Source organism: Rhinatrema bivittatum, chromosome 3 (assembly GCF_901001135.1).
Source record: "Rhinatrema bivittatum chromosome 3, aRhiBiv1.1, whole genome shotgun sequence".
Classification (NCBI taxonomy): domain Eukaryota; kingdom Metazoa; phylum Chordata; class Amphibia; order Gymnophiona; family Rhinatrematidae; genus Rhinatrema; species Rhinatrema bivittatum.
In genome coordinates, this window is record NC_042617.1 from 367,248,863 (window position 1) to 367,274,914 (window position 26,052).

Here is a 26,052-nt window from a genome sequence, read left to right on the forward strand (position 1 = left end):
TTAAACTTAGATTTAGATTCATAAAGCTGCTATGATTTTTCATGGGGGTGGGTGAGGTTTCGGGGATCCTATATCTTAATGCTAATTTTTATTAACATTGGAGGGGGGGAGGAAGGGGGGCTGGGAGGGATACACTTGATTGAATTTTGACAGGGTTGGAGGGGGCTATTGTCGTGCAATTGGCCAACTTCCAGTTTTATCACTTGGCATGTCGGAGCCACCTCGAGTGGTGGCCCCGGGGTGAGGAGGGGGGTCAGCTTTGATCCACTCACACCTTTCTTTGATTCTTACTGGTCTTTTTTTTTTTGGCATGACCCTTTAAATCTAATGCAGGAGCTTCTGACCCGCTTTAGGGTCCTGAAGCTCCTGCGTTAGATTACTTACTGTTTCCTTACGAGGAGTAGCCTAGTGGTTAGAGCAGTGGGCTACGACCCATGGAAACCAGGGTCAAAATCCCACTGTTGCGCCTTGTACCCTTGGGCTAGTCATTTTATCCTTCATTGCCTCAGGGACAAAATTACATTGTAAGCCCTGTGGGGATAGGGAAATACCTATAGTACCTGAATATAATCCGCTTTGATGTACACTTTGAAGTGCCGAAAAGCGAAATATAAAAATCTTCATAAATAAATAAAATAAATGGCTGACAACTTCTAAATCTGCTGTGTTAAATTATTAAAGTCAGATTGCCTATTGATGAACAATTTTGTATAGATTTACAAAACTCATACATGCAAATCGCATGCAAAGAAGCTTATTGTAATAGGGAAGGGAATCTGGGCAGGTCTGAGCGAAATGTCACATATATTGTGCGATAAACACTGTTTAACTTGTGTTAGAGTTCTACCTGCGGCTTGATGCATCTCCCAGTTAGATTGTAAGCCCTCTGAGAATAGCTTACCGTACTGAATGTAATCCAATTTGAAGTGCTAAAAAGTGGAATATAAATGCAAATAAATAAATAGATGTACGCATGTATGTTGCTATTTGAAAAGCTGCCAAAGTGATGTGCGGCAGTCTTTTATTTGCATATATTTACTTCTGTTCAATTTCTGGTGTAAGTAATCGTGAACATTTTAAAAGTGCAAAAACAACTGAGTGAGCGGTCTGGGTGATATGTGGGGGATTTCAGACTGAAGAACCAGGAGGGTGTTCCTGAATCGCAGGCAAACTAGTGGTCTAATTGTTAAAACTGAGAATTTCCTTCTTGCATGTATATTAACGTGTGTAAAAACTGACAATTGATTAGAAAAATATGCAAGTTAAATTTTCTCATGTAAATGATTAAAATTAGGACCACATCTACGCATGTAGAGCAAATTTGCATCACTTATCTGGATACATTTTTACTTCTACAGTTAAGTGGTGTTTTTGATGCCACTTAGCCGGATACATCTGAAAAACTGCTACTTATCCAGCTAAGTAAGATATGTGGATAGGTGTTAAAATGCTATTTATACAACTAAGATAGGAAAATAAGTGTTAAAATACTACTTATTCGACTATGGTCTACATTACATGCTGCGTATACTTTAGATTCGTGAATATGTTGTTGGGTAGATTTACGCATATTTTAGATTGTCCGCGTACATGAGCATGTGCGCTTACATCTACGCATGTGCTTGTTTAAAATTATCCTCTTAGGGAGGGAGGAGGGACTGCTAACTTTAATAATTTTTTTTAATTAACCAGTTAGTACTGATTTTCATTGCTAAAAGGCAAGGTTTATAAATCTAGCTAATCAAATTTAAAACTGAAAAACAAGCTAGTTAGGCTTAGCTTTAAATTTGCTTCAAGATAGCTGGCTAATGTTAGCTAGGTATCCACTTAATGGCCATTTGAAAATCTACCTCTTTTATACCTGTCTCAGCATTTTGTTTGTTTATTTTCTAGCTTTTGAGCTAAAAATATTTTTCCCGTAGATAATCAGCATGAATTAGCCATGCTATCTGGGACGTCCTCCGTGCCTCTAGGTGGCGGAGCTCTCAAAGATCACTGAACTTTGTCAGTGATGTGTACTTGCTTGTATCTTCCCGGATTTCCCCGAGTCTCCTCAGTCCATTTTTTTCCTCTCTGAGGAAATTTTGTGTAAAAAAACCCAAAAAAACATTGCCAGATGGACATGCCGCAGCCACCTGGCTTTAAATTCTGCCAATGTGGCAAAATCATGTCAATAACAGACTGCCACAAGTGCTGCTATCTCTGCTTGAGACCCAACCATGATCAGGCTTCATGCCGGGACTGCGGCTGCATGTCCCCTCTGGCCCAGCGGCAAAGGGCAGCCCGCATTGCCAAATTGAAGGAGGCAGCTTTGGGCTCCTATGCCCCCTCGGAGGAGTCAGCCAGATCCTTTCCAGGGCCCCCTACGGACGCCTAAAGAACCCTCCCAGCGTTGGGCCTCCTCGGTTGTACTGCCCGGCTCTGAAGTGAGCCCAAATGGCACCGAAGCACGGCGCGGGAGATGTGTTGGCAGCACCGAGGAAAACATCTGTGTCAAAGTCATCGATGTATCATCATTGCGCACCAACGCATCTGTGTCGAAGAGTTGACCCCTCAACGCACCACGGGAACATGGACGCACTCCATCGCACCGAAGCCTGTCAATGCCGGTGACGAAGCAATCGACGCAAGATGCCCCCAAGCCTGCGAAGAAGCATGTTTCAGGACCAAGCGACCCAGGTAACCCTCTCCCTTTCTAGTGGTCGACTTGGAAGGACCTTCTTCACCAGCTATCTCCCAAGGTTCCTCCTCTTCGAGTCTTGTTTTGGGCCTTTCTACGGCATCCCAATGCCGGAAACATTCAGGCCTTCAGGAACCCTTACCGGAGAAAGACAGACGGCCTCCTCCGGACATTACCTGACTCACGGACACTGACATTTTGTTGGCGGTAATACCCTCGAGGGGCACTCCAACACAACCCAGGCCTCTCCCTTCAATGAGTTTGGCCTCTCAACAATACTGACACAGTTTCTCACCACTGTAGAACAACAAAGTCAGCACCCACCAGACAGACCCATGGATGCCCTGAGGTCACCACGGAGCAGCCCCAGTCCGGGGCCTTCGCCCGCCGAACATCCTCCACCACCACCGCCTCCTGCAGATGACTCCCCCCAACCATCCGCTTCACCGGGCTCCTCCACCGGCTATCCCTCAGACCCCGCTGAGATTCCACCTGAGTCGGTCTCTCCGCCAGAAGATCTTTCTTATTCAAAATTCCTAGAGAAAGTGGATCAGCTGCCTGAATGTGGAAACCCGTAAAGTTCCTGACCCCAGACAGGAGATGATGGGGATCCTCAGGATTTTTGATACTCCTGCAGAACACACAGCCTTGCCTTCTCACAATGTCCTGGACATGGTGATGCCCAAGGCATGGGAATCTCCCTTTTAGGGATTACCAACTTCCCATAAAACGGATCTCAAATACCGAATGCATCAATCACCGTTCTATTCCATGGTCCAGCTCCCTCATGCCTCGGTTGTGGTTGAATCCGCAATGCAGAGGGCAACGAAGACTAGGCTGCACTCAAATTCACCTCCCGGCAATGACTGCAAGTACAAGGACGACTTCGCCAAAAAGGCCTTTCAATTGGGCATGTTAAATGCCAAAATACAACAACATCAATTTTATGTGACACAATATCTCTACGATTGTCTCCAGTCCCTAAAACCCCTATTACTGGCCGTGGCCCTAGACGATCGACACCCCTCCCCCCCCCCCCCCCCCCCCCCCCACAGGAGTTCCACGACATGGAAGAGGACTTACAACACCTGCTTCGCTCTGTATGCGAGGGATTTGACACCAGCAAAATCCACTGCCAACACCATTGCAGTCTGCCAATTAGCGTGGTTACGAGCAAGCGCCATCCGTGACAATGTTCACAAAAAACTAGCAGACCTTCCTTGTCTCCCGGACAATCTTTTCGGTGATAAATTGACGGAAACCGTCGCATAGCTAAAAGAACAAAAAGTAGCTGTCATGTCTCTGACCACCCCATCCGATTCAGCTTCATCACGACGCTCATACAGAAAACCACCTTACCCATGTCGTCCATATCAGTCATACCAGTTTACTGGCCGGTATCATACCAGCCGAGTCGCCAACAACCTGCACAACAGCAAGAACCGCGGCAGCGTTCCCAGCCCCTCGGCAGTCTCAACCACCAGCAGATTCTCATCCCTCTAAAGGTCCTCAAGTACAAGAATCTCCCATTTGGCCTCTCCTCTGCACCCCTCTGCACCCAGAGTTTTCACCAAATGCCTAGCGGCAGCGGTAACAGTGCCTCATCTCCGACGACAGGGGATCCAGATATTTCCCTACCTAGATGACTGGCTACTGCTTGCCCCCGGCCAGTTTACCATACAAAGCAATCTTCTATGAACCATGTCTTGCCTAGACAATCTGGGCCTACTGGTCAACTACGAGAAATCGAATCTACACCCCACTCAGGTCTTATAGTTCATCAGGGCTCATATCGACACCATTCAAGACAGGGCCTTCCTTCCGGAATCCCAGGCTCTTGGCCTGACAACACTTGCTGGTCGGCTCTGAGTGGCCACCACTGCTCAGGCCCGCCAGATCCTCACCATTCTCGGTTACATGGCAGCTTCAGTCTATGTCATACCTCACACACGTCTACAAATGCGACGTTTGCAGTGGGGCCTGAAGTTCCAATGGAACAAGTTTTTCCATCCCCTCTCCACTCCTGTCACACTTACGTCCAGCATGAAAAGGGATTTGGAGTGGTGGCTGACATTGTCGGTGCTGACATCGAGGTTGCCTTTCTGGCCCCCTCTACATCATATAGTCACACCATGGACACTTCCACCAAGGGGTGGGGGCGCCCATCTCACCCACCTCCAGAATCAAGGCCTGTGATGCATCTGGGAACGAGTTCAACAAATAAACTTCCTGAACTACGGGCCATCTGAAACGCTCTTCGTGCCTTTGAGCTAACCCTCTATGGAAAGACTGTCATGATCCACATGGACAACCAAGTTGCCATGTTCTACATCAACAAAGAAGGAGGGTCCAGTTCCTGGAACCTCTGCAGAGAGGCTGTCAGGATCCTGAAATGGGCAGAGAGCAAATCCATCTCCCTCCAGGCCACTTACCTGCCCGGAATCAACAATTCCAGGGCCGACAAACTGAGCAGGATCTTTCACCCCCATGAGTGGGAACTCCACCAGGAAGTGGCCAATCAAATATTTCGCACTTGGGGGTCTTCCCCGAATTGACCTCTTTGCAACAGAACAGGAAAGTGGAGCTGTTCTGCTCGGTGTATCCCAGTCCACACCGACTAGCGGACGAGTTACTATTGGATTGGATGGAGAGCCTGCTCTACGCCTTTCCTCCGAAACCTTTCATCTCCCTCACAGTCCAGAAGTGCATTGCAGACAATGCGGACCTATTTCTCATTGCCCCAGCATGGGCCTGACAGCCTTGGTATGCCTACCTAGTTCAACTATTGGTGAACCACCCGATCTCCTGGGGAACAACCCACACCTCCTCACCCAAGAGGGAGGTTCTCTACTCCATCCGCTTCATCTCTGAATCTCACTGGGTGGAGGTTGAAAGGCTTGTATTCCAACACCTGAACCTTTCTCCTCAACTTCAAGATATTCTGATCTCATCCAGAAAACCATCAACAAGACTGCTGAAGTGGGCACGCTATGCCTCCTGGTGCTCGGACAATAGCAAAGACCCACTCCCCTGCCCGCCAGAGCGTCTTCTGGACTACCTCCATCTGCTCTACTGGAAGGAGCTGGCCACAGCTTCGATTCGAGGTCAACTCAGCGCCATAGCTACCTACCAGTCTCCCCTCAACGAGGCATCAATCTCTTGTCACCCGCTCATCTCCAGATTCATGAGAGGAGTTCTACGGCTCCGACCACCGGTTCAAAAACCTCCAGTTCCATGGGATATAAATGTAGTGCTCGAGCAATTAATGCTACCACCCTTCGAACCAATGGACACTTCTCATCCCAGGTTCCTCTCCTGGAAGGTACTCTTTTTAGTTGCCCTCATCTCCGCAAGGCGCGTCAGCGAGCTACAAGCCCTGGTACACTACCCACCCTACCTGGAGTTTTACCATGACAAGGTTACACTGCGTACACATCCCACCTTCCTCCCAAAGGTGGTTTCAGCTTTCCACATCAACCAATCCATAACTCTACCGACCTTTTACCCAAAGCCTCATGCCAACGAGGGCAAGTGTAGACTCCACATGCTGGATTGTAAACGAGCACTCGCTTATTATAATGACCACAGAGCCTCCCAGCTCTTCGTTTTCTTTAACCCAAATGCCCCAGGACTCCCTGTATCCAAAAGAACACTTGTTTCCTGGATCTCGAACTGCATTCAATTCTGCTATCAAAAGCGATCAAAGAACCTATTCGCCATCCCTAAGGTGCACCAGGTCCGTGCTATGGCTGCTTCAATTACTCAGCTCCACGAGTTACCTCTTCTGGACATTTGCAAAGCAGCCACATGGTCCTCGCTACATACGTTCACATCGCACTACTGTTTAGACTAGCAGACTGCTGCTGACACACGCATGGGAAGGACAATTCTCAAGTCGAGCACATCTTGAGCACAGCGACAATAGCACATAAGAACTGTCCGCCTATTGTCTACAGTCTTGAGCGCACCACCTCGCTTCATCATGAGCACATGGTATGGGAAATTTGCGCTCAATACTTCAGCTGGGGACTCCCAGACAGCATGGCTAATTCATGCTGCTTATCTACGGGAAAAGAGCAAGTTTGCTTAATGTTAACGTTTTTTTCCATAGATAGCACTGAACTTTGTCAGTGATGTGTACTTGCTTGTATCTTCCCGCGTTTCCCCGAGTCTCCTCGGTCCATATCTAAGCAAGACTTGATGCAATGTTGGAACTGTCCGGGGAGGCGGGAGGGTCAGCATGGCTAATTCATCTGCTATCTACGGAAAACACTATTTACGGTAAGCAAACATGCTCTTCTTGTTTTTCTCACTTTAGTTCCCTTGTCAGGTTTGTGGCATGTTCTGAGTTTTATTACCTTTTTACTGATTTCTGCTCATTAACAACCTCCCTTTTTTCAGCAGAATCGAAGTGTTTAGCAGCCTTACTTGCTATTTTTCTCTTTCAAACATTTTTCTCAAGAAAAATATTTTCTTTCAATAATTTTGCAGGAGCAATTTTTTTTACCATAGCAGAGATACAGGACTGCAGTTTCAAATTTTGTTTTAAGTATGCACGAAAGATGTCCATCACTAAACTCCAAAAAGTGTATCCTGTTTGCCTGGGAAAAGACCACAATGTTAATAGCTGTGGTATCTATGCAAAGATATCTTCGAGAGTGGTTTAGTCCCAGAAGAACAGGCTTTGTACCAACTTTTCATTTAGCTTAACTAATGGTTAGAGAGTACTGGGCTGATATCCAGGGAAATCAGGGTTCAAACCCTGCTTCTTTCATAACACTCCTTTTGACCTAGGACAAGTCACTTCATTCTTCTTTGAATCAGGTACAAACTTAAGACCTCATTTACTAAAGTCTTTTCCCCATTTTATGTCTATGGAAAAAAACGTTATGAGGCCAATATTGAGTAGGCCATTTAGAGGACATCAAAATGGCACTGTCCGATGTGGTGAATACACTGGTCTTAATTAAATCTGGTGCGACCCCAGTGGACGCTGTCATTTGACTTGCGGGCTGAAGAAAGAAGAGGATGCCTGAAGAGGAGACCCCAGGCCTAGGCCTGACCCTGGGCCAAGGCCCAGATGTTGGGATCCGGTCTCCAGGTCACATCCCAGTGTCAGCTGCCTCACCAGTCTGAGGTGGTTGAATCCGCTCTCAAGAGGGCCAAGCACTCTTAGACCTATTCCTTGGCATTCCTAGGGAAGGACCACAGAGCGATAGATGCTCTTGGGAGGAAGGTGTTCCACGCCGCCATGTTTGTTGCCCTTATCGCTGCCTACCATCTCTACATGAGATAGAACTAGCAGGACATCTGGAAGCAGTTGCAGGAGGTGACTGAGCAACAGCAAGACATCCTCATGTCGCTGGTGCACAAAGGTCTGGAGTGCAGAAAAAATGTCCGTGCGACCTACGATGTTTTCGAGATGGCATCGAAATTCTCTGCAGTGGGAATTGGTGCCCGCAGAATGGCATGGCTGCGGGCCTCGGATGTCCGGCCAGAGGTACAGGAAAGACTCGCTGATGTGCTGTATACTGTAGAGAATCTCTTCAGAGATAGGGCAAGGGATGCTATGGCCCAACTCCGGGACCACCATAAGAACATAAGAACATGCCATACTGGGTCAGACCAAGGGTCCATCAAGCCCAGCATCCTGTTTCCAACAGTGGCCAATCCAGGCCATAAGAACCTATCAAGTACCCAAAAACTAAGGGGCGGATTTTAAAAGCCTTGCTCGCGTAAATCCGCCCGGATTTACGCGAGCAGGGCCTTGCGCGCCGGCGCGCCTATTTTCCATAGGCCGCCAGCGCGCGCAGAACCCTGGGACGCGCGTAGGTCCCGGGGTTTTTGGAAGTGGACGTGTCTGAGGCGTGTCGGGGGGCAGGACTGAACGACGCGGCGCTTTGGGGGCGGGACGTGGCGTTTCGGGGGCGGGCTCGGGGGCGTGGTTTCGGCCCGGGGCGTTCCGGGGGCGTGGCCACGCCCTCCGGAACTGCCCCCGGGTCGGGTCTCGGTGCGCGTGGATTTACATCTCCCTCCGGGAGGCGTAAATCCATGGATAAAGGTAGGGGGGGGTTTAGATAGGGCCGGGGGGGTGGGTTAGGTAGGGGAAGGGAGGGGATGGTGAGGGGAGGGCGAAAGAGAGTTCCCTCCGAGGCCGCTCCGATTTCGGAGCGCCTCGGAGGGAATGGAGGCAGGCTGCGCAGCTCGGCGCGCGCCGGCTGCCCAAAATCGGCAGCCTTGCGTGCGCTGATCCAGGATTTTAGAGGATACGCGCGGCTATGCGCGTATCTTGTAAAATCCAGCGTACTTTTGTTTGCGCCTGCTGCGCAAACAAAAGTACGCGATCACGCTTTTTAAAAAAATCTACCCCTAAGTCTATTCCATGTTACCGTTGCTAATGGCGGTGGCTATTCTCTAAGTGAACTTAATAGCAGGTAATGGACTTTTCCTCCAAGAACTTATCCAATCCTTTTTTAAACACAGCTATACTAACTGCACTAACCACATCCTCTGGCAACAAATTCCAGAGTTTAATTGTGTGCTGAGTAAAAAAGAACTTTCTCCGATTAGTTTTAAATGTGCCCCATGCTAACTTCATGGAGTGCCCCCTAGTCTTTCTATTATCCGAAAGAGTAAATAACCGATTCACATCTACCCGTTCTAGACCTCTCATAATTTTAAACATCTCTATCATATCCCCCCTCAGCTGTTCCTTCTCCAAGCTGAAAAGTCCTAACCTCTTTAGTCTTTCCTCATAGGGGAGCTGTTCCATTCCCCTTATCATTTTGGTAGCCCTTCTCTGTACCTTCTCCATCGCAATTATATCTTTTTTGAGATGCAGCGACCAGAATTGTACACAGTATTCAAGGTGCGGTCTCACCATGGAGCGATACAGAGGCATTATGATATTTTCCGTTTTATTCACCATTCCCTTTCTAATAATTCCCAACATTCTGTTTGCTTTTTTGACTGCCGCAGCACACTGAACCGACAATTTCAATGTGTTATCCACTATGACGCCTAGATCTCTTTCTTGGGTTGTAGCACCTAATATGGAACCCAACATTGTGTAATTATAGCATGGATTATTTTTCCCTATATGCATCACCTTGCACTTATCCACATTAAATTTCATCTGCCATTTGGATGCCCAATTTTCCAGTCTCACAAGGTCTTCCTGCAATTTATCACAATCCACTTGTGATTTAACTACTCTGAACAATTTTGTGTCATCTGCAAATCTGATTACCTCACTCGTCGTATTTCTTTCCAGATCATTTATAAATATATTGAAAAGTACGAGTCCCAATACAGATCCCTGAGGCACTCCACTGCCCACTCCCTTCCACTGAGAAAATTGTCCATTTAATCCTACTCTCTGTTTCCTGTCTCTTAGCCAGTTTGCAATCCACGAAAGGACATAGTCACCTATCCCATGACTTTTTACTTTTCCTAGAAGCCTCTCATGAGGAACTTTGTCAAACGCCTTCTGAAAATCCAAGTATACTACATCTACCGGTTCACCTTTATCCACATGTTTATTAACTCCTTCAAAAAAGTGAAGCAGATTTGTGAGGCAAGACTTGCCTTGGGTAAAGCCATGCTGACTTTGTTCCATTAAACCATGTCTTTCTATATGTTCTGCGATTTTGATGTTTAGAACACTTTCCACTATTTTTCCTGGCACTGAAGTCAGGCTAACCGGTCTGTAGTTTCCCAGATCGCCCCTGGAGCCCTTTTTAAATATTGGGGTTACATTTGCTATCCTCCAGTCTTCAGGTACAATGGATGATTTTAATGATAGGTTACAGATTTTTACTAATAGGTCTGAAATTGCATTTTTTAGTTCCTTCAGAACTCTGGGGTGTATACCATCCGGTCCAGGTGATTTACTACTCTTCAGTTTGTCAATCAGGTCTACCACATCTTCTAGGTTCACCGTGATTTGATTCAGTCCATCTGAATCATTACCCATGAAAACCTTCTCCATTATGGGTACCTCCCCAACATCCTCTTCAGTAAACACCGAAGCAAAGAAATCATTTAATCTTTCTGCGATGGCCTTATCTTCTCTAAGTGCCCCTTTAACCCCTCGATCATCTAACGGTCCAACTGACTCCCTCACAGGCTTTCTGCTTCGGATATATTTTAAAAGTTTTTACTGTGAGTTTTTGCCTCTACGGCCAACTTCTTTTCAAATTCTCTCTTAGCCTGTCTTATCAATGTCTTACATTTAACTTGCCAACGTTTATGCTTTATCCTATTTTCTTCTGTTGGATCCTTCTTCCAATTTTTCAATGAAGATCTTTTGGCTAAAATAGCTTCTTTCACCTCCCCTTTTAACCATGCCGGTAATCGTTTTGCCTTCTTTCCACATTTCTTAATGTGTGGAATACATCTGGACTGTGCTTCTAGAATGGTATCTTTATTTATTTATTTATTTATTTATTATTTACAATTTTTCAAATTATAACATTTACATCCAATGATAGAATCATGAATACAGAATTCAAAGGTAATTACTCCGTGAGTACAAACATATTTAAGAAATATATATCTGATCTAGCTCACATCTAAGGGAGAAGGAGATAAAAAGATTTAGGTGCTTGTCAATTTATTTATCCCATCCAACTTTCTGATCCTACTAGAAATTTTAACTTTTATCCCCAATAAAACGTTGTAATTGTAAAGGATCAAAAAAGATAAACTTATTTGATTGATATGTAATTTGGCATTTACATGGGAATTTCAGAAAAAAGGTTGCATCTATATCCAAGACTGCCTGCTTTAATAATAGAAACTGTTTCCTCCTTGCTTGCGTTACTCGAGAAACATCGGGTAAGATTTGGATCTTCTGCCCACAAAAATTGAAATTTTTATTCTGAAAATATTTATTAAAAAATAAATCTTTATCTTTCTTTAATAAAAAGGTAACAAGCAAGGTGGCACGAGATTCAATATTATCCAGAGAGTCCTCAAGGAAGGTTGATACACCTGGACTCTCTAGTGTATCAACACCTCCTTCGGCTGCCTGGGTAATTTTTCTTAAAGGCAAATAATACATTTTGGAAATAGTAGGAATACTCTGAGATTCATAGGAAAGAATTTCTACTGTATACTTCCTAAACAATTCAATCTCTGACATCAATCTAGATTTTGGAAAGTTAAGTAAACACAGAATGTGAGATCTCATATCATTTTCTATTATTTCCATTCTAGTATGTAATGCTAGATTATCTTTTATAAAGGTCACATTGGTCGCTTGAATATTTTTAATTGTAGGATTTAAATTTACCAAAGCTAGTTCAGTTTTTTCAGTTCTGTTGTCTAAGTCTACCAGTTTCTTCCTTGTTTCTTCTGAGAAAGTATGTACTTTAGACAATGTCCCTATAAACTTTTTGTCCAAGCTCATCATCAATCTCCACAAATCCAGCATTGAAACATTCTCAGGTTCCAACACATTTTCTTCCACTACTGTATCAAATTCGAGAGCCTCTGGACAAGGAACAGTAGTATTCCTATCTATGGTCTCAGTCCCTATATTATTAGCACCTTGTATATTACCCCCAGGATTAGCAGGCACGGTAGGATTCACAGATGGATGCTGTAAGGACTTGGGGGTAGAGGGGGTTGCTGTGTTGGTAACCCCTTTTACTAATCCCCCTTCAATGGACTCACTCACCCTAATTATGTGAGAGTCCATTGGTCCTATTCTTTTTGACAACGGAGATCTAGGTGAAGAAGTATAATTTTTGGACTTACATTTCCTACCCATTCTATTTTCTTTTCCAGGGGCGCGCTCCTTTGGTGCGCGGCTTCGGCAGCGCGCCAATGGCTGCGCGCCGTAGGACGCTGCTCTTTATCAACCCGCAGGGTGCCTCCCGGTGATGTCACTTCCGGGTCCCGCCCACAGCCCGGGTCTCTCCTCCAGCAAGCAAAACGAAGCAATTCTTTTACCAGCGCTAGGTAGGAAAAAGGAGGGGTACCTCCTGCACTCAGTCCTTCTCTCTCCACTCCCGACTCAAGTGCAGTAGAACGCTGCTCTTTATCGACTCGCGGGGTGCCTCCCGGTGATGTCACTTCCGGGTCCCACCCACAGCCCGGGTCTCTCCTCCAGCAAGCAAAACGAAGCAATTCTTTTACCAGCGCTAGGTAGGAAAAAGGAGGGGTACCTCCTGCACTCAGCCTTCTCTCTCCACTCCCGACTGAGAATGGTATTTTTTAACAATGACGACGCCTCTTGGACATTTTTTACTTTTGTAGCTGCTCCTTTCAGTTTTTTTCTAACAATTTTTCTCATTTTATCAAAGTTTCCTTTTTGAAAGTTTAGCATGCGAGCCGTGGATTTGCACACTGTTCCTCTTCCAGTCATTAAATCAAATTTGATCATATTATGATCATTATTGCCAAGCGGCCCCACCACCGTTACCTCTCTCACCAAGTCCTGTGCTCCACTGAGAATTAGATCTAAAATTGCTCCCTCTCTCATCGGTTCCTGAACCAATTTCTCCATAAAGCTATCATTTATTCCATCCAGGAACATTATCTCTCTAGCGTGACCCGATGATACATTTACCCAGTCAATATTTATTTATTTATTTATTTAGCATTTTTATATACCGACTTTCCAATAACAGAATTACTGATCAATTCGGTTTACATTCTAAACAATAACATTGACAGGTAAATGTCTTACAATGAACAGGTCGATATAACTTGGATTAGTATATATGGGGTGTCCCATTATTACTGCACTACCAATTTGGTTAGCTTCCCTAATTTCTCTTAGCATTTCACTGTCCATCTCACCATCTTGACCAGGTTGATGGTAGTATTCTCCTATCACTATAGTCTTCCCCGACACACAAGGGATTTCTACCCATAAAGATTCAATTTTGTATTTAGTCTCATGCAGGATGTGTATCCTGTTGGACTCTATGCCATCCCGGACATAAAGCGCCACACCTCCTCCCGGGTGCTCCTCTCTGTATTAAGGAATTCACCCTCCAACAACTCTTCACAAGTACTCTGGACCCATCGACCTCTTCCAGGGTGCCACCGAGCCTGGGGCCAAGGAAGTCTTTTTTTTTTTTTGCCAATGGAAATATTTTCCTCCACCTCCTTGCTACCGTCAACACCATCAGAGCACCTGTGGCCGTCCTAGGCAGCAGAGAGCGCCCAATCCCCAGCCAGCTCCTCAGTCAGCTCTGGGGATGGAGTTTTGACTGGGCTGCAGGGAGCGAAGGCCAATCACTTGTACCCAGGGCGATGGACCCTCTGGTCAGGGGCAGGCTATGGTCGTTCGCAAATCAGTGGCCCATTGTAACCTCGGACCAGTGGGTTCTGGTCATTGTCTGCTAGGAGTACCAATTAAACCTATTGGGTATCCCGCCAAATTGCCCGCCTTGCCCATATTGGGGACTTGTAGCACATCAGGAGGTACTACTAACAGAGCATTCCTCCTCTTAATGGCCAGAGCGGTCAAGCTCATACTCCCAAGGCAAAGAGAGTGGGATTCTACTCGGATACTTCCTGATTCCAAAGAAAAATGGAGGAATCCGTCCCATCCTAGCCTTGAACAAGTTTCTAGAAAAAAAAAAGTTCAAGATGGTTTCCCCGGGCATCTTGATCCCCCTTTTGCAAAAAGGGGACTGGCTTTGCTCCCTTGACCTAAAGGACGCATACACCCACTTCGAGATCTTCCCCATTCACAGGAAGTATCTCCAATTTGTGATAGGAAAACAGCACTTCCAATATCGAGTGTTGCCATTCGGGCTCGCATCCGCCCCACGGGTCTTCAGACAAAATGGTGGGCTGTGGCAACAGTGCACCTCCGCAGACAGGGAGTGCATGTCTTCCCATACCTAGACGATTGGCTGGTCAAAAGCATGTCTCAGGCAGAGGGGCTGTCAGGTACATGTGCTTGACCTTTTAGGAATTGGAGTCACTAGGGTTTGTTCTCAACTACCCAAAGTCCCATCTTAGCCTGTTACCTCAATTGGACTTCATAGGAGCCCTGCTAGACATGGCTCAGACCAAGACCTTTCTGCCTTGCCAGAAGGCCGTCACCTTGGTGACCATTGTGGCAGAGGTTCACCAGAGCCAGCATGTTTCAGCTTGGCACATGTTGAGGCTGTTGAGCCATATGGCCTTAACCATCCATGTCACTCCCTTGGCACCCTTACACATATGCAGAGCCGAATGGACCTTGAGGTCATAGTGGCACCAGGCCACTCAGAGCCTCCAGCATTGCATGCAAGTCACACCATCTTGCCAGGACTCATTGTCTTGGTGGCGGGTGCTTTCCAACCTTGAACTGTGGATTTTCTTTCAGAGTCTCCTCACTCAAATTCTACTAACCATGGATGCATTTACCCTGAGGTGGTGAGCAGATGTAGATGGGCTCGGCACTCAGGGTGTGTGACTGCTCAGGAGCATTCTTGTCAAATCAACTACCTGGAGCTCAGGGCGATCAGATATGCACTATGGTCTTTTAGAGATTGCCTGTCCAACAAAGTTGTCCTCATCCAGACTGACAACAAGGTAGCCATGTGGTATGTCAGCAAGCAGGGAAGCATGGGATTGTATCTCCTGTGTCAGGAAGCAGTCCAGATCTGGCCATGGGCCCTGTCCCACAGGATGCTGCTCAGGCCATGTACCTGGCCGGGATGGAGAATGTGGTAGCGGACAAGCTGAATCAAACTTTCAGACCCCACGAGTGATCCTTGGATCAGGGATTAGCGAATTGGATATTCTGTCTCTGGGGGAGCCCAGACATAGATCTGTTTACCTCCTCCTGCAACAGAAAGGTGTATTGGTTCTGTTGCCTGTACAGGTCAGATGGCAAACCAGTCTCGGATGCCCTTGCCTGTCATTGAGGCAAGGGTCTTCTGTACGCATATCCTCTGATTCCGTTAGTGGCGAAGACTCTCTTGAAGTTTTGCTAGGATGGAGGGACTATGAGCCTCATAGCCCCTCATTGGCTGAGACCAGTCTGGTTTCCACTCCTGTGGGAATTGTCCATCCGGAAACCAATCAGTCTGGGGACTTCCCCAAATCTCATCATGCAAGATCAGGCAGCCTGGATCTATTGCTCACAGCCTGGATGTTGAAAGATTAATTCTGCAGCCACTTGATCTTTCAGAGGTTGTGTCTCTGGTCCTGGTAGCTTCTAGAAAACCTTCCACTAGAAAGTCCTATGGATTTAAGTGGAGGAGATTTTCCATGTGGGGTGAGCAGACGGCCCTAGATCCATTCTCCTGCCCTACATCAAAACTGCTTGATTACCTTCTACACCTATCGGAGGCTGACTTACAAACCAATTCCATTAGAGTATTGGTCCCGAACCCTGTCCTTGGGGGCCCATGCAGCATGCAAATCTTCTCTCATGCATATTCATTGTGGATATCCTGAAAACCTGACTGGCTGGTGGGCCTCCAGGACAGGGTTGGGGACCACTGCTTTAGAGTTCATCTTAGTGCAATTGGGGCATACCACCATGGTGTAGATGGTACGCCCATTTCTGTGCAGCCTGTAGTTGTACATTTCATGTGGGGCCTGCTTCAGTTGAAGCCTTCTCTAAAGCCTCCTGCTGTGTCTTGGGACCTCAATATGGCATTAACTCAGCTGATGAAAACTTCTTTTTAGTTGCTGCACTCTTGTTACCTGAAGTACCTGACCTGGAGGGTCATATTTTTTATGTAGGGTCAGCAAGCTCCAGGTCGTATCCACCTTATACTAAGTTTTATCATGAAAGGGGGCATATGCGAGAGCACCCTAAATTCCTGCCTAAGGTATTGACGGACTTCCATCTTAACCAGTCAATCATTCTACCAATATTCTTTCCCAAGCCCCATTCGCACCAAGGCGAATGAGCACTGCACAGTTTGGACTGTAAGCAAGCCCTAACCTTCTGTCTGGAACAAACAGAAGCCCATAGACCCATAGCCCATAGACACTTCCCCCAACTTTTTGTTTCTTTTGATAAAAATAGGTTGAGCATTGCTATTGACAAACAGACAGTATCCAGTTGGCTAGCAGATTGCATCTCCTTCTGTTATGCCCAGGCGGGACTACATCTTGGGGTTCATGTCAAGATATAAGTTAACTAGCCTATTAAATAAAGGTGTCAGCAAGCCTGTCAGTGTATCTGTTGGTTCTCATGGAGATCACCCGGACTTCTTAATCATTCATCTTATCCAACAGAAAACATTTTTTAGAATAAATATGTTAAATGCAACTAAAATTGTAATATCGGACAACAGTCTTATAAGATGTCTTAAGAAAAACCCAACATGGCCAATGTTGTGCAAAATTGCTTCATCATGGGCAAAATAACAAAATCAGGGACCAAAAAGGACTCATTTTGAGATGCTCTGAATGGCTTCATCTGATGTCACCCATGTGTGAGGACTAACATCCTGCTGTCCTCTGAGAACACCTATTACAGATAAACAGCTCTGTTATATTAACAGAAGTGATAAATTTAATGCACAAGGTAAAGGTGACAAGATTTTCAGTTTTCTATAGATGTTATTTGTGCAAGAGGCAGCAAAGATTTTAAAATTAAATCATTTTTCTATAAATCATTTCCATCTAATTTTGTGACTGAAGTAAATTATTTTCTATTTTTGCTAATGCTAGATTTTACATAGGTCCAGAGTCAGAACTAATTTGTTGTTATCCAAGGTTCAGGAAAAACGATTTAGTATGATTTGCTCCAACCTTTTAACTTTTTAAACGTAAGGAATATATTTTCTTTCTAAATATAGATACTATTGTGGCCTCTGGGCCTAATCAGAACGTCCTTGGAATTGGGTTGGATACTTTGGAAGAACAAGAAGAGAAAGAACAATTTTTTGCCAAACTTGAGAAAGGAGCTTCATCTACTATTGATTATTCAAGATTGAATAAAGAATTGGATTTTAATGATTCCATACAATTGGCAACTTTGATTCAGTAAGTTCTTCATATCTTAAATACATTAAGTCTTATTTTGTTTTCTAGAAATGCAGTTGGTAAATTTTCTCATCTAAATATGTTGCTTCCAAAACTTTCACTTAATGTTTGCTTACTGTTTTGGTGAAACTATAATTTTGGTAGTCTCTTCTACCGAGCCAGTTTAATTAATGAAAATTTAGCCATTTTCTTTCACATGCCTTCTCTACCAATAGAACTTTCATACTTAAGAATTCTGAGGTCCATATTTAGATGCTGGCTGGCTAGCAAAGACAGCCTGATAAACTTATCCAGCTAAATTTGCTGAGATATTCTGTGGCGCACCAGCACCACTGAATATACCCAACTATGACAAAGTTAGCTGGATAAGTTTATTTGGCTAACTTTAGGACTGCTCTTCAGTAGTTCTAAAATTACCTGGCTATCGGGCCGATACAGTACAGTGCGCTTTGACGGAGTGCACTGTTAGCCGGCATTTGGACGCGCGTTTTGGATGCGCTAGCTTTACCCCTTATTCAGTAAGGGGTAAAGCTAACGCGGGAATACCTAATAGGGCCATCAACATGCATTTGCATGCATTTGCATGTTGCGGGCGCTATTAGGTTCCGGGGGGGTTGGACGCGCGTTTTGGACGCGCTAGTTTTACCCCTTACTTACTCCCTGCCTCCAATCGTAGGGCGGGAGCCGCGTCCACCCTGACGCCTGGGAGGCCGGCCCTTGAGCCTTTTAAACTCGGGCTCCTTCAACGGCCCGCACTTTCAGCGCACCGACTCGATTCCCCCCGAACCACGGCCTACTCGGCGCCTTCTGCTCCGGCCCTGGTCCCAACCCCTAATCTTCCCGGTTCAACCGGAAGAAAGAACAATACCTCCAGAAGCGAGGGAGAGAGATGCCGGGACACATAAGTGGGACGCTGAGAGACTGAAAAGAAAAGAAGAAAACCAAAAGAAAAACGAGAAAAAGACCCCACCAAAAAGACCCCACCAGAAAAACTTAAAAGAAACACCTTCCTCCTCTGAAAAAGAGGAAGGCAACAAAAGTAAGAGACACGCCGACACTCAGGGCCCTCCCCCGTACCTCCCTGCGCTCCCTGCCTCCAATCGTAGGGCGGGAGCGCGTCCACGTTGATGCCTGGGAGGCCGGCCCTTGAGCCTTTTAAACTTGGGCTCCTTCAATGGCGCCGCGTGCCTTGCGCTGCGCACCAAAGGGGCACAACCAAAGGGGCCTGCCCCTTAGTGCGCCCCTTTGTGCACCCCTGCCTACCTGCCTGACAGCCCTTTGAAATATCCTTTGGACTACCAAAATAAGCAAACTTATTTCTATACCTCTTCATTTTCAACTACCTAACTTCAGATCCACCAACCGCCTGAACTCCCACTCTAACGCTTGCCTCTCCATACATCACCCCCCCCCCCCCCCCCCCACAGTCCTTACTTCTCTGACACCGTCCTCCTCCCTTTACGCTCTCTTGCTACTCACTGTCCCATCTATTAGGCCCTCTTCTTCTCACCCCTCTATCACCCTCATTTACTTGCTAGGCTCCACCCATGTCACTCATTCCTCCCCTCCGCACTACTCCCAACTGATACAACCGCTTCTACTCACATTATCTTCCCACCCCTGTCCCTCATCCTACCAATTTAGAAGGCTAATCCCCATCCTGGTGTCCCCTCTATCTCAATTCCTCGGCCTTTCTCTAATTTCTCTCCTCCTCATCAATGCCCAATCTCTTCAGAAGAAAACACATGTTCTCAGTGACCTCCTTAATGATTCCAAACCAGACATCTGTGCTATAACAGAGGCCTGGCTGACGCCTTCTGATACCTCTCTCATCAGTCAATTGCCTTCTGAATCCTATGACTTCTTCTCTATCCCTCGAATAAAGAAAAGAGGAGGGGGCATTCTCCTCGCTGCAAATAAAGATTTGCACCTTATTTCCCAGAAGGTCAACATCCCCCCCTAAATACGAAGTCGGCCTTTTCAAATCTAAATCCATTCAAATCTGCCTCATTTACACCCCCCAGGTCTCCTAGAGCAGTGGTTCTCAACCTTTTTTCTGTCGGGACACACCTGACAGATGGTTCTCACATGCGTGACACACTGACCCATGATCGTCACGGGACTAGATGTAAAAGTACAGTTTGCATCCACGGGAACCCCCCTGACCCACAATAATGGATGTAAAGCAGAATTATTACATTCCCCATACAACTCACCCTACAAAAAAGATATTCTGATTCTGGTGTCATCTCAGTAACAGCAACTCAAACTCCTTCTATTTCCAGGCTCAATAGCCCTACTTATGAAAAGACAGCAGTTTACCACCAATGCATGTCCTCTTGAGAAAACACAACAAATAAGACTGATAAAACTCTTACATGCTAGTAAAATATCTCATCTCGGTAACAGACACAGAACCGACCTAACATACTCCCAGGATCTGTAGTAATGCACATAAACTAATCCGCACACAGTTACACCTGTATTATGGAATACACTCAAACAGGAGCAACCCTATCTATGAAAAGGCAACACTATAAATATTAAATCAGGCCCTAAAAACCAATACACCTCTTATTAGGAAAACAGAACTAGCAAGCAGCTATAGATCCGCACACAGAAATAATTGTAAAACTATACTAATAAGCAGAATAAATGTTTCTAAACAGCTATGAACAGATTAACATCCAACAATTAAAAACTCATAAAAACTATTAAAAATTCTCCAAACACCAATAAAATATTTCAAAAAAAGCAGACACATCACATAATATTAAATAATTAAAATGGCAGTCAATCAAGAAAAATAAACTTAAAAAGCCACCTTTACTTACCCCCTCCAGCAGCTCTCCTACTCCTCTTCCATGCAGGCCGTAGCACACAGCAGAAGCAGCAGTAGAGGCTAAGCTCTATACTCATGGTCCTCTTCCTTAATGCCCATGTCTCTCACACACACACCATACCAGTCATGCCTCCATGACCAGTTTCTGTCTCTCACACACCAATCATCTCCCAGTCTTTGACACACACACCAGTCACCTTCCTGAACAGTTTCTCTCATGCCATACACACACACAGGCTTCCCACTCCCGTGTTCTACTTACATATACGGGCTTCTCACTCTCATAATCACTTTCTCTGTCTCACACACACACACACACACAAACACACACCAGTCACCTGATCTCTCTCATGCATACACACACACAGACTTCCCACTCCCATGTTCTTTCAGATATACAGGCTTCTCACTCCCATGCTGTGTCTCACACGCACCCAGGTTTCTCACTCCCATGCTCACTCTTCACATGCACAGGTTTCTCATTCCCATAATCACTTTCTTTCTCACACACACACACCAGTCACCTGATCTCTCTCATGCATACACACACAGGCTTCCCACTTCCATGTTCTGTCTTACATATACAGGCTTCTCCCTCACATGCTGTGTCTCACACACACCCAGGTTTCTCACTCCCATGCTCACTCTCTTCACATGCACAGGCTTCTCATTCCCATAATCACTTTCTCTCTGTTACACACACATACACACACCAGTCTCTCTCTCATTTCCATGCTCACTCTCCACTGCACAGGCTTCTCATTCCCTGAATCACATTCTTTCTCTCATATTCACACACACACCAGTCTCTTTCTCTCATACACACCGTCACCTTACCAACCAGTCTCTCGCTCTCATGCATGCACACACACACAGACTTCTCACTCCCATGCTTTCTTTCACACACATCCACCCCCCCCCCCCCCCAACAGCAGGCTTCTTACGCCCATGCTTTCTCACATACCCAGATTTCTCACTTCAATGCTTTTTCTCTCTCTCCCACACACACACACACACATCAGTCACCTCCCTGACTGTCTCACACTCTCACATACACATCAGTCATCTCCTTGAGCAGTCACTTTCATTGTCTCTCACATATACCCACACATCAGCTCTCTGACCAGTTTCTCTCACTCACACACATGCTCTCAATCACACGCAGGCTGGCTGCTTCTTTCTCTCACTCACTTCCTCTTCCCCGCCCCTCCCCGAGCACAAATGGTAGCTGCAGCAGCCTCCTCCTCCAGCCCCCGCAAGCCAAGAAAGAAGAATCCCATCGGCCGCGGGAGGCTCATGCTGCTCTCTCCTTTCCTGATTACCGTCTGCTTCAATTGCTTGGGGGCCGATGCTGCAGCCGCCGCTGCTACTTTATCACGCGGCACTGCTCTTTCTCCTTCCCGCGCACCGCGTATCACTTCCTGTTCCGGGTCATGGGGGGGTGGGGGGCAGGCGCGGGAAGAAGAAAAGGCCAGCCCCAAGTGCCACAGCTTTTTTTTTAGCACCGCTGCCGTTCCCACTGGGCTTGAACGTGTTGATAGCCCGGCGGCAACGGCAGCAGGGAAGAAAGAGCAGCGGGAGAGACCGGGAGCACGTGACACAGCAGCCGGTGCTTGGCGACACACTAGTGTGTCGCGACACACCGGTTGAGAACCGCTGTCCTAGAGAACGACCCCTCACCTTTAATAGAATTTTTTGCTGACTCCCTATCCTCTGAACTTCCCACCATCCTCCTTGACGATTTTAACCTCCACGTGGACTCACACCCTCAATCCCCCTCCTGCGAAGCCTTCTTAACCACCCTTGATGCTATGGGATTTTCTCAGATGATACACTCCCCTACACATAAGGTGGCCATACCCTTGACCTCATCTTCCCTAGTCCCGGCCTACTTACACTAGATTCCCCATCCTGTCTCCTGGTACCTTGGTCTGATCATTATCTCATAAAAACTACCCTTTCTCTCAAGCAATCTGTTTTTTCTCCTGCACCCAACACTCACACTTTCAAGTATCGCAAAACCTGCCCATTAGATGTACTCACAGCAGCATGCTCAAACATCCCCTATGAAATTGACCTTTCAACAGCTGAAAATGCCATCTCCTCTTGGTTCAATTCTACACTCAGTATCGCCAACCAAAATTGTCCCATAATTTCAAAAACCATCAACCCCGCCCTTTCCAGTAAAAAAAACTTGGTATACCCCAGGCCTCAAGTCTCAGAAGAACCTCCTTAGAAATGCCGAAAGGAACTGGCATAAACACCCCACACCCGCTACAAAAACTCATTACTACCAGCTTATGCACAAATACAGGAACTCCATTCAACAAACCAAACGAGACTACTATGCTCATAAAATTCACAATCTCCAATACAACACTAAAGCTCTGTTCGCTATTGTCACTAATCTAACTAAATCCCCATCCCCCATTACACAAAGCCCTGCTAGCAAATCCCTATGCAATGACCTTGCCCTTTTCTTTCAAACAGCTAAATTTGCCACAAACTCCGACAACATTAATTTTTTCCTCCCAATCCCATCCTCCTTTCTCACCTCTCTAGAAACTTCTTCCTCACTTGAAATAGAAAATATTCTAAAGAAAATGAAACCATCATCACATCCAGCTGAAACCATACCTTCCAAACTACTCCTTGCCATCCCAAAAGTAATTGCTAAACCTCTCTCTAACATTCTCAACTACTCTCTTGAACAAGGCATCGTTCCTACCATTCTGAAACAAGCAATTGTCAAACCTATCCTTAAAAAAAATCCAACCTAGACCCCTCCATCTTCTCCAATTTCAGGCCCATCTCAAACCTGCCTTTTCTTTCCAAAGTATTAGACTAGTAAATACGCGCCTCACTGATTATCTTAACCAGCATAAAATTCTCTCCCCCTCACAATTCAGTTTTCGAAAACACTTAAGCACGGAAACCCTGCTCCTTTCACTAACTGACACCCTTCTCAAAGGGATCGACAGTGGCAAATCCTATCTCCTAGCTATGCTTGACATCTCTGCAGCTTTTGACACTGTCAATCATAACATCCTTACAAATCTTCTAGTTAAAATTGGGATCACCGGAACCGCCCTCGCTTGGCTACAATCTTATCTGCAAAACCGACACTATACAGTGTCCTTTGGCAACCACGAGTCAGACCCTATTAACCTAGACCGAGGCGTACCCCAAGGCTCCTCACTATCTTCTACACTGTTTAATATATACATGCTCCCCTTGGCCAATCTCCTCACAAATTTGGGTTTTGAACATTTTATTTACACAGATGATGTTAAAATTCTCATCCCCTTCACAGACTCACTTCAGAAAGCTCTACAAACCTGGCATTCATGTTTGTCATCCATCAATCAACTCCTAACAGACATGCTCCTTGCCCTAAACTCCCAAAAAATGGAGCTAATCATCATCTCCGCTCTCCACTCCCCCCCTACCATCCCTCCTTCTACTCCACCTATTATCTTCTCATCCCACACTCGCAACCTCGGAACCATCATCGATAACCACCTTTCTCTAAAGCCATTCATAAACTCAATTCTCAAAGACTGCTATTTTAAACTGCACACAGTTAAAAAACTTAGACCCCTACTACACAGCTCTGATTTCCGAACTGTCCTCCAGGCCATCATTTTCTCCAAATTAGACTACTGTAACGCTCTGTTTCTTGGCCTCCCCTTCTCGATTATTAAACCCCTACAACTCCTGCAGAATGCCTCTGCCCGCATCCTCACTAACTCCAAAAAGAGGGGCCACATCTCACCCATTCTGATAGAGTTGCATTGGCTACCAATCACTTCAAGAATACAATACAAAGTTCTCTCCCTCATCCACAAATCAATTGTAAATGAAAACACGCACTAGCTCAATTCCCCCTTCCTTCCTCACGTCTCCACAAGACCAATTCGGACCATCCTTCAAGGAACGTTGCACCTACCGTCCTTGAAATTCACCAAACTTACCTCAACTACAAAAAGAGCGATAACCCTGGCTGGCCCTACCCTCTGGAACTCTATGCCGCACGAACTCCGCACTGAAACCTTTACGCCCAAGTTAAAAAAAAAAATTTAAAACCTGGCTATTTCAGCAGGCCTTCACCTAAATTCCTCAACGCCTCGGCTATTTCAAAAGACTTACCTCTGCTCACCCCTTGCTTACCAAGCGCCCCGTCCCAGTTTAGTTCAGTTGTTTACCCTTAAGTTTCTCCTCCCCTCCCCTTTTCTGTTAACTTACTCTTAAATCACTTGTCATAGTAATTTTCTCCCTTTGAACCTCTCACTAATTACTCGCAATGTAAATATGCTTTTCTCACATATATAAGCTGTATATATATTTATTATCTTCCTTGTTTAAATGCTGAACCAAAGTTAGCATATTGATGCTTATGTTGTTTTTATCCCTATTTTACTTTGTTTATCAATATCTTTATTGTTCATCACTGTTCTTTGTTCATTGTAAAGGATACGCCCCTTTCCGTGGCTTTCCATTTTGTTCCATGTAAACCGGTACAATGTTTAAACGGCTATCGGTATATAAAAATGTTAAAATAAATAAAATAAATAAATAAATAGACCATGCAAACACTTATTTATACTAAGTGAGATAATGAAGATAATACACAGTGCTACTAAAAACTAACAGGTTCCAGTAGCAATTTATAAATAATTTGTGGTCAACTATGGGAAACATATAGCAGTTTCAAAGTAATAGTGCTGCTGTGGATTTTCAACTGCAATCTCATGATAGATTATTTTAGAATAAAACAAGTTTGGCAGGTCGATACAGTAACGTGCGGTTGAAGATTTCCCGTCTGTAACGTGCTGGGAGCGCACAATACAGACGAGTAAGGCCATCCAGCGATACAGTCTCCAGTTTCACGCGTCCTTAGCGCTTCCTAAAATAGACACATAACCCTTTCCGCACCCAGCATGTAGATGATGTGTAAATGAACGAATTAGCTGTATAATGAAGGAATTAGCTATTCCCCTCCGATACTGTAACGGGCGCTGATATTATCTCCTTAGTAACCCGCTGTTTTGCCGCGGCCTTAACGTGTTAGTTTACCGCCTCCCCCTAGTAGGTGTTAGGACTGTGAGTCTTGTAGCAAACCCATCGACACCACTTAAAATACTGAAACACAATAAAACACAATAAAAAAAAAAAGCGATACAGAGATGATCAAGAAAATGTAATGCTGTGGGACACATAAAAACCTGTCAGAAAAAAAAATAAAAATTTTTAAATACCTGTCGGAGGGCCGCGTGGGTCCAGGCGGGCGGCGGCGGGAGCCAGGGAGCGAGTGGTCGCGTGTAAAATCTAGGCCGCGGGCGGGTGGGCGCCTGTTCCAAGCGGCGGCGGGGGCGGGTGGACGCGCGATAGTCTCAGACGGGCGGCGGGATCCGGGCAGAGGGAGCCAGCGGCGAAAACGGCCTCTGGCTCCCTCTGCCTGGATGAATGCACGGCAGTGAAGGAATGGCCGTGCGATTTCTGCGCTCAAAGGCAGTCACATGCCGTGACTGCCTTGAGCGCTGAAATCGCACGGCCATTCATCCAGGCAGAG

The 26,052-nt window shown here is 45.8% G+C and overlaps 1 protein-coding gene across 1 annotated transcript in view; it reads left to right on the forward strand.

The window, feature by feature from the left end:
* Positions 1 to 26,052, forward strand: part of CEP162 (centrosomal protein 162) — a 423,542-nt gene that overhangs the window by 49,816 nt on the left and 347,674 nt on the right. Inside the window, 1 exon segment of the mRNA XM_029595494.1 lies at positions 17,452 to 17,638. Coding sequence (XP_029451354.1) covers positions 17,452 to 17,638 — 187 coding nt within the window.